General features: G+C 51.2%; 1 protein-coding gene across 1 annotated transcript; it reads left to right on the forward strand.

Annotated features, from left to right (window-relative positions):
- Window positions 1-1662: 1662 nt before the first annotated feature.
- On the forward strand, window positions 1663-9407 carry BHLHE40 (basic helix-loop-helix family member e40). The gene is made up of 6 exons (XM_026501268.3): window positions 1663-2041; window positions 3759-4098; window positions 4267-4336; window positions 4595-4702; window positions 5652-5775; window positions 7096-9407. The coding sequence occupies exons 2-6, from the start codon at window positions 4019-4021 to the stop codon at window positions 7950-7952; spliced, it is 1239 nt and encodes a 412-aa protein (XP_026357053.1). The 5' UTR covers window positions 1663-2041; window positions 3759-4018; the 3' UTR covers window positions 7953-9407.
- Window positions 9408-9897: the final 490 nt, after the last annotated feature.

The following is a 9897-nucleotide window of genomic DNA, read 5'->3' on the forward strand; positions in this document are numbered from 1 at the left end:
GCTTATTGCTATAGCCCCGTCAGGACTCGGCTGCCCTATGCTTAATGTACTTAAAATGTATGTGTTTGTGTGTGTTTATTGGGTCATGATATATAAAAATGTGGTATGTGAAATGTGACAAAAAATTTCCTGAGGATCCATAAATAGGCAGAAAATTATGTTATCTGAGCAAGAAAGGATGGGTACACGCAGGCAGCTGTGAGCTCTAACTTCCTTCATGGGAAGGGACCAGGTAACAATATAGACTCTCCCCAACACACAGCATCGGACCTTCAAAATGCTGACTCTCAATAGGAAAAGAAAAGGAAAATCCTGTCCTTCCCTGTACAAAATTATGTTCTCTCTACACTTAAAAGGACAAAACAGAGGGAAGGGATGCAAAATGTCAGAAGTACCCAGTGCAGCTGCTCAGTGCTATAATGCACAACTCTAGAGGGTGCTCTCACACAGACTGTGATGTGAATGGCTCCCCCTGGAGTTGAACAGTGCCTAACTCATACAACCCTACCAGGCAGCCAAGAGTATAATGATTAAGAGTACAAGCTTCGGAGCCAAACAAACCTAGGGTCTAGTTCCGGATCTAACCTCCGGCTATATAACCTGTTGCAGGTTATTTAACCTCCTTGAGCCTCAATTTCCTTAAGAGGACACATATATTCCTAGGATCTAGTTCAGTGCCTGGCACATAGTGGTTCTCAAAAAATATGTATCAAATGAATGTAAAAATGAGCTAATACCTGCCTTATAAGGTAGTGGGAAGGAGTAAATGAATTAACATAGACAAAGTTTTTACAGACGGTCTAAAAAATAAAACAGCATGAAACAAGTATCTGCACAAGATGACAGAGTGAAATTTCAAGATTCTTCAGGGTGGAGAGATGCAGGCTGGGAAGGAATTATTTTGTTTAAATTAATGAAAAATAATCACAAGCTATTGAGAGAAGAAAAACAGACTAAATGGTATAAAATATATAAAATCTGGACATGATCGAACTTTGATAGGGTGGAGATCTTTCTTTTTCTATTTGGAGACGTTTCTTGAAGCTTAAGAATACATTTGGAACACAAAGTAGGAAATGCATACATTTTGTTATTTCCAATTGTACAACAGGTAAGGACAAAAAGTATTGATAACATCAAAGCATCCTAAGAAGGACATTGTGCCATGGGAGCTGAAATGTTTGGGTTCATGTCTGGCATGGGGGGAGAGAGGTGTATGACAGTTCAGGGACATGTGTTCCTTCTTCCCCCAGTACTTCTTTTCTGGTGGAACTGTGGTTTTGGTGCAGTCATGACAATCCTTCACCCTTATTAAAGTCGCATAATGAAGCAGGTTGCCCTAGATTGAAAGCACAAACCCAGGGCAGGCCGGTCCCCTCCTTCCCCTGTGGTTCTGCTGCCCACCTCCCCGCAGGAAGTTGCGGCGCAGTCATTCCCTCCCTAGAGATGGCTGATAACAGAAGCCAGCAAAAGTACTTTCTGGGAGGGAAGGATCCCTGAGCCCCCAAGAGAGGTCACGCCAGTTAGCAGTTAGAAAAGGAGGCATTTCTCACACTTGCTAATGAGTTCGACGCTTGTGAAACATAAACAGGAAGTGGGAGCTCTCCAAAGCGACCTGAAGGAAATCCACTCCCAGTTTGGTCAAAGTGTGAATCCCAGTTCTCTAGGTTGTCAAGGACACTGCCAATTAAGACTGACACCCCCAAACTGCGCCCGAGGCGAAGCTTCACCCAGTCCCAGCGGCGACCCTGTTTTTTTTTTTTCAATTCTTCCCACAGCCAGGCCACTCAGCAGCGGGGTGACTGACCCGAGGCGCGGTGGGAACGGTTTACAGTCATCTCTCAACTCCCCGAACTTGCAGGGCAGGGCAGCGCAGAGGTCAGTGAAATCCCCAGCCAGGCCTTATTTTAGTCATGAATTTCCACTGGCTCCCTCCTCTGACTGCATCAGCGCGGCTCACACCGCGGGCTTGGAGTTTCAGCTGTTTTCCCTGCTCCAGACCGAGTTAGAAGGTCACAGAGCCCGGACTTTGCCGGGGGAGGTAGGTGCCCCCTCCGCCGCCCCCCCCCCCCCCCCGCCCCGCGCTTTGCGGAGATCTGGGGCTGCTTGGGGGAGGCCTTTCTGCCCAAGCTCAGGGCAGTGGGTTAGCTTCTTCCTCCTTCTCTTCCCACGCATCTTGGTCCGTATTAAGTACATTTTGAAACAAAACAAAACAAACATCTTTTTTTCTGTCAGCCAGTGGCACCTATATAATTTTCCCAGGGCGGCCTTCCCTTCATTGCCCAATTTATCCTCTTTCCAGAGGTTCCTGTAACTTCAAGGGCAGAATGTTTGATTCCCCACCATATCTCTAGCAATGGTCACAACGCCCGGCACGCAGGAGGGGGCTCGACAAATGCGTGTCGACTGAATGAATGCTAAGATTTCAACGTGATGGACAGATAGTTTTTTCTAGTCTCTCTCTTCCCTCCCGCTCCGGGTGCAGACCGCCAACAGCGCCGCCCAAGTTCCTGGCAGGCAGGGAGATGGCCCACCCCGGCGGGCACACCGCCTCCCCGGGGTCTGGGTCCCACCGGCGGCGGAGACGGACTCGCGGGCGGCGGCCCTGTGGCCCGAGCTCTGGCCACGTGAAGCGTCACGCCCCGTGCTGCTGCAGGGCAGGCGTCGCCGCCGCGGTTGTGTAACGTTGCAGCCGGAGGGGAGGCGACCCGGGAGCCTCTGCTCCGGAGGGGGCAGAGGAGGGAGGGAACGCAGGGCACCGGGCCGGTATCTTTCTATGCCGGACTAGCCGAAGTGGGGTGGAGCTAGGTACTGGGACACCCAGGGGGTGCGCAAGAGGGTGCCCCGGCCCGCAGGCTGTACCCAGGAGCCGAGGGCCCTGGGAGCGAGGGGCCCGTGGCGCACACGCTCGCCGGTCAGGTGCGCGCAGCGTGCTCGGCGGCGGCCTCGGCTGCCCCTGCGCTTGGCTGCCAGCCCGCTTCCCATGGGGTGACATCCGCCCCGCCCCTCTGCCCCTCCCCACGGCGGGCAATTCCTGGACGCCCGACTGAGGGGTGGGGGCGGGGAAGCCGGGACGGAAAGAAACACCAGCCTCTGGGGAGGGCAGGGGGGCCGGGCGACTCCCTCCGCTGCGCGCCGGTTCCTCGGAGCCGGCCGGGCGGGGGAGGAGGAAGAGGGTTGGGCTGGAGCGAGCGAGGGGATATTCCTCTCCCGGCTTGAGTCAGACGCGGGCGGATCCGTCCTCCCCCGTTCCCTCCCAGGAGACGGGAACTTACTTCATTTCCCTGGGGCAGGTTCGCCCACGTTACCAACCCCCCCCCCCGGCCCCAGCGGCTCCCCGGCCCCTTCCAGCTTCCGCGCCCCCCACCCGGTTGGGCAGGACCCAGGCCGTGCTGCCACCCCCTCTTCGGGGAAAGGCAGCCGCAGCCGCAGACACCTGGGGGCCGGGGCTGGGGGTGGGGGCTCCCTCGCAGCCGCGGGAGCGTTGTCCAACACGTGAGACTCATGTGATGAAGCCGGGGGAGGGCGGGCAGGTCGCTCCTTCCCTCCCTGGCAGCGGCCAGACGTGCCTGGAGTCACAGGGTAGAACACGTAGCTCCAACCCACCCACTCGCTCCCATTTAACCCAGCCCGCAGCCTCTCCATTACTCCTCAGCTCGCCCCCCCACCCCCCTCCGCCCTAGCCGGCCCCCCCCTCCGAGCTCCCTCCCGCCTCCCCGCCCGCCCCACTTCTCATTCACTTGGCTCGCACCGCGCAGACGGCGCAGGGAGCACACACCGCCAGTCTGTGCGCAGAGCCGGAGCCAGAGGCCACGGGGACACCATGCACGCCCCCAACTGAAGCAGTACCTCAAAGCCGCAGCGCCCGGCAGCCCAAGCGGATTTCAGGGAGCTCAGACTCAGAGGAACCCTTGCGGAGAGACGCCCCCCCACCCCGGAAGCCCCTTGCAGGACAGTCCTCACCCCGACGTTCCGCTACTGCAGACGGGAGTGCACAGTGGCCCCGGCTCGCCGCGCCATGGAGCGGATCCCCAGCGCGCAACCGCCCCCCGCCTGCCTGCCCAAAGCTCCAGGACTGGAGCCCGGAGACCTACCTGGGTAAGTTGGCACTCCCCGGCCCCTTCACGCCTCAGCTCCAGCCCTGCATTCTGCGCGGCTCTCAACTCAGAGCAGCTCTGGGCGCATCGGGGGGGCTCTTACCCGCCAGGGCTCCTGCAGCCTATGCGCTCGCCAAGTCACGACCCTACCTTGCCCCTCTCCCTGCAGGATGGATTTTGCCCACATGTACCAAGTGTACAAATCCAGGCGGGGAATAAAGCGGAGCGAGGATAGCAAGGTAAGAACATCTCGCCCCTGGGGACCCCAGCCCTTGGCGCGCGCTGTTTCCAAGAAAAGTTTTCTCACTTTGAGCTTGGCCGGTCTATGCAAGGTGTGGGCTCGGGGCTTCTATGAAATGACTTGGACTAGAAGGGGCAGAAAGTGGTTCTGGGTGTGATTCCGCGGCCCCAACTCTCATAGCGCCGCGGGGTGGGGGAGGAGAGGGGCTTCTCACTCGCTTCCTCTGGCGCCCACCGCCTCCCCGTGCGCCTTGCAGGAGACCTACAAACTGCCGCACCGGCTCATCGAGAAAAAGAGACGTGACCGGATTAACGAGTGCATCGCCCAGCTGAAAGATCTCCTACCCGAACATCTCAAACTTACAGTAAGTGAGAAGCTGGCCCCTCTCCAAGCCAGCTCTTCTGCCCGGAGGGCGGGGTGGGGGGTGGGGGGTCATTCGCCGCCTGCAGGCCCCACAGGGAACTGCATACCAGATGGGCGGCTCGGAGCTCGCGGCTGGCTCTGTTTTGGGGTACCCTTCCCCAGCCCTGGGATTTTTCTGGCAGCCTCATGCAAATGAAGTGAAAACCGCTTGGACTTCTCCAAGTTGGCTCCAACACCAATTAGCCTTCGTTTTCAGGAGTTTAAGCCTTTCCTTTCTGGTGATTTTCAGGGTTCTTTAGTTTTGCTGACTTGGGTAAAACAAGCAACACGCAGATTTTATTTACCCCCTTCTCTCCGCCCTCCCTCCTTTTTAAAAATAAAGAGGACTTGTTTGGGTGCGTGATTTTTATGTCTTGTCCTTTCTTGGCAGTAGCCAACAGCTTACTGGCTTGGCAGCCTTTGGGTGGGGGAAGGAAAAAAAATAGTATTTGAGGAGGAAGTAAAAAGCCTGGATGAGCTGAAAGTTCTGAAAGGGTGTCAGGAAAGAAGCTAGGGGAAGCCTCTTGGCTGCCAGACACAGTAGAAGTCCCTCCTCAGGTTCACACCACTGCAGAGAAATGTTATCTCCGGATTCCCCTGAGTTAAGGTCAGCAGCGGCTGCTGGAGAAATTTATCTGTCAGAGCTTTCTCCTGATGTAGCTGCCTCTTCCCAAATGCCTCCAAAGATAAGTGACACTTGTTTTTTATTCTTTAATCAGAAGTGTGTGCATGTATGTATACAAACACACACTTTTTAAAAACACCGTCTCTAAACTTAAAACTAAATGTAGTCAGTCAGGAAAGTCTCTTTCATTTATTTTTTCCTTTAGAGATATTTCCCATTGCTAATAAACGTCCCCGAGGTGGGACTTCTCTGAGCTCACTGCTGACTAAGGCTCTTTTTATTCCAGACTTTGGGTCACCTGGAAAAAGCAGTGGTTCTGGAACTTACCTTGAAGCATGTGAAAGCACTAACAAACCTAATTGACCAGCAGCAGCAGAAAATCATTGCCCTGCAGAGCGGTTTACAAGCTGGTGAGTGCCCGAGTCTGGTTATCATCACCTAAGAGTTGTAGCACAAATAGCCTGTGGGCTCAACATCTGGTATAAGAAACATTCCTACAACAAATTGCTTATGCACATTCATTGGGGGAGATGTCATTTTATCTTTCCTAAAAGGTCAGGCTTTTCATTCTGAACGCTGCTGCGTGCCACCTGGCATGAATACGTATTAGTCAAGTGGTAAAATATTTCTGTGGCATTTTGGTTTAAGGGTTTCTGGATTCTGGGACATTTTCCCCCTCCTGTTTAAAATGCCAAAGCACCTATAATTTGTATCGTGGGTGTTTTACAGTTTATCTTCTTAGTCCTCTTTCATTGGAGAATAAATCATGGGTATGCCCCAGTGTTTTCCTGTTTCTCTACTTCCTTATCACTCCGTGTGTGGTATGATCCTGGCAGGATGACAGCAGGAGCTTTTCCTGCATTTCATGTGGTTCCCTGAATAGCCACTAGGTATCTCGGTGAGTTGCACAATCTAATGAAACCACTGAAGTTTCATCATTAGTTTCTACCGACTTCCAGAGAATCACAGTCACCTTGTAACCTTCTAGTTTCACCCCTTCCAAATAATACTGTACAGACCGGAGAGAAATTCTTCTACCCACTCCCTCGTTCTGTTCTTCTTGCCCTTCTTTCCAAGACTAGTATGATGAGAATCACAGAAACCTAGCAGGTGCTCCTGCCAGTTTCCTCATTGAAAATAGGAAGATGATCATACCTGATTTCTTGGGGCTTGTGGATAGAATACATGGAAAAGGCTAAGAAATAGCTTTGAAATTTAAAGATTCCAGCACAACTGCAACTTTTTTAATCAAAAATAAGCTTATTTGGGTGACATCGTTCTTTATTCTTTATTTCATTCTGTGACTTGTCACTGTCCAGTCTTGCTCTGGTGAGACTAATGTTCTATAAATCGACTCTAGTTACAAACATATGAGGCTGGTCACTGCTGTGTCGTGTATAACGAAAACTCAGGAAAAAGCTATCAATTCAGCAAGAGGGAAAATAGTCCATCTCTATTAATTAAGTTCCGTTTCTATGATTGGATATTATGCAACCATTACAACTCCTATTTTACCTCTGAGTGGTAGGATAATGGATTATTTTTGTTCTGTTATTTATACTTTTCAGTGTAATGCAGATTTTTTTCTGATCATATTACTTTTGGAGTTAGGAACACAAATCAGCGAGTGCTATTAACAAAAAGGAAAGCTCTCAGTCTTCGAGGTATAGGTATCCAGGTGAACCACGGCGCCTTCTGAAATGTCTTCCTTTGGATCTGTGTCGATCCAGGTGAGCTGTCGGGGAGAAATGTTGAAGCAGGTCAAGAGATGTTCTGCTCAGGTTTCCAGACGTGTGCCCGGGAGGTGCTCCAGTACCTGGCCAAGCATGAGAACACTCGGGACCTGAAGTCTTCGCAGCTGGTCACCCACCTTCACCGGGTAGTCTCAGAGCTGCTGCAGGGGGGTACCTCCAGGAAACCGTCAGACCCAGCTCCCAAAGCCATGGACTTCAAGGAGAAACCCAGCTCCCTGGCCAAAGGCTCTGAAGGCCCTGGGAAAAACTGTGTGCCGGTCATCCAGCGGACTTTCGCTCACTCGAGTGGGGAGCAGAGTGGCAGTGACACGGACACAGACAGTGGCTACGGAGGAGAGTCCGAGAAGGGTGACTTGCGTGGTGAACAGCAGTACTTCAAAAGCGATCATGGACGTAGGTTCAGCATGGGAGAGAGGATCGGTGTTATTAAGCAAGAATCTGAAGAACCCCCAACAAAAAAGAGCAGAATGCAGCTCTCAGATGATGAAGGCCATTTCACTGGCAGTGACCTGATCAGCTCCCCGTTCCTGGGCCCACACCCACACCAGCCTCCCTTCTGTCTGCCCTTCTATCTGATCCCGCCGTCAGCAACTGCCTACTTGCCCATGCTGGAGAAGTGCTGGTATCCCACCTCCGTCCCCGTGTTGTACCCGGGCCTCAACGCCTCCGCAGCAGCCCTCACCAGCTTCATGAACCCAGACAAGATCTCAGCCCCCTTGCTCATGCCCCAGAGACTCCCTTCTCCCTTGCCAGCCCATCCGGCCATCGACTCTTCTGCCCTGCTCCAAGCTTTGAAGCAGATCCCCCCTTTAAATTTAGAAACCAAAGACTAGGGGACCCTGCTGCTCTGCTTTCCTTCCTCCCTAATTCCCCCACCCCTCCAAAAAAAAAAGTGTGACTGCGGCAGGATTGTTCTAGCGTGTATGCCGAGATAATCTGAGGCATGGAGAGAAGATTTGGGGTGCGTGTGCGCATGTCCGCATGCATCGTGTGTTGGTATAGGACATGAAAGCTCCTTTTGGCCTAGGGAAGATATGAAGGATTGCCTGACATCAGGAGATTTAGGGGGGCTTGTAGCAGATCTCTGGGCTTTCCCCCACCCAGAGAGTAGCCCCCTCAGATACAGACAGTTCAGCTGGATTTTCAAAAGCTTCAAAGTCTTGGTCTGTGAGTCAATCTTCATTTTTGGGAGCCGGGTCTGTGGCTTTGAGAAAAAGGTACTTTCAAAAGAGGGCTTTCCAGAGCACTGTTCCCAGCCAGCTCTTATGACCCCACCCTTCTCCCTTTTATTGTTGCCGTGACTCACCAAACGGGGAGAGGGCAGCCACACTGAGCTTTCTGCTAAGCGGTGAGGTAGCAGACACTGGCATAGCACGGTAGTGGTTTGGGGAGATTTCTACAGGTCTGCTCCCCACCCCCTGCCTCCGATGAATAAAGAGAATGTAGTTCCCTACTCAGGCTTTCGTAGTGATTAGCTTAATAAAGAACTGAAAAGGGCCCCCCCTGGTAAAGCTGAGCTGCCAGGGAATGAGGGAGGAGTCCCTGGGGCCTCTGGCACCTGTTCCCAAGTCTCACCTAGAAAACAATCTTGCTGTCCCGGGAACCAAAGCAGGGTCTGAGAGATGCAGGTGCCTAGGTTCCGGTCACCCCCCAAATGCTTAAAGGCAAGTAACAGGTCGCTACCTTCAACAAGCAGAGCTAGACTCGGTTTTCAGTTCTATCCTAAAACTCCTTTTAACCAAGCTTAGCTTAAAGGCCTAACCAGCTCTTGGCACAGCAAGATCCTTTCTGCAGGCTAATGCCCCTCGCCCAACGGCGTAGGGAGTGTCCTTATTGCTAAAAAGGATTCTGTCTCCTTCAAAGAAGTTTTATTTTTGGTCCAGAGTACTTGTTTTCTGACTTGTCCAGCTAGCCCTGCACCAGCTTTTCAAAATGCACTATGCTTGATCGCCGATCGTGTTTTAACTTTTTCTTTTCCTGTTTTTATTTTGGTATAAAGTCATTGCCTTTATTTGTAAAACTGTTATAAATATATATTATATAAATATATTAAAAAGGAAATGTTTCAGATGTTTATTTGTATAATTACTTGATCTACAAAGTGAGAAAAATGAATGTATTCCTGTTTTTGAAGAGAAGAATAATTTTTTTCTCTAGGGAGAGGTACAGTGTTTATATTTTGGAGCCTTCCTGAAGGTGTGAAATTGTAAATATTTTTATCTATGAGTCAATGTTAAGTAGTGTTTTAAAATACTTAATAAAATAATCCTTTTCCTGTGGAAGAGAAAGATGGTCTTCTGCATTTTTTTTTAAATACCCCAGTCCTGTCATAGGGCTGTCTCCTGACCTCCGCTCTTGGCAGGAGGCAACAACTAGTTAATCTTGGTGTCATTTCATTCAGCTCTTTATGTACCTTGTATTCAGTCAGACAAAATAAACTTGGCCAATTTTGTAGGTAAATGTTTAATTTTTTTTTTCAACCAACGCTCGCTGAAGGTTCACGGTCACCCTGTGCCTCCTTCCAGAGTTAGGCAAAACGTACATTGTCCCTGCCCCCCCCCCACACCTGCTTTTGTCATGGTCCTTAGAACTTGATAGAAAATCAAATTATGGAATTGTTAGGCCGTAGGGTCTGGGGAGCTTGCTGGAGGGGTAGGCACATGGAGAAAAGATTTAATGGATTATTATGCAATAGTAATTGGTGCTGGGGATAGCCTCTGCCAAGCCAGTCTAACTTTGAGTCTAGCAAAGTCTAATGGATTTGCCATATCCTGTCTT

This window comes from Ursus arctos, unplaced genomic scaffold (genome assembly GCF_023065955.2).
Source record: "Ursus arctos isolate Adak ecotype North America unplaced genomic scaffold, UrsArc2.0 scaffold_14, whole genome shotgun sequence".
Lineage (NCBI taxonomy): Eukaryota > Metazoa > Chordata > Mammalia > Carnivora > Ursidae > Ursus > Ursus arctos.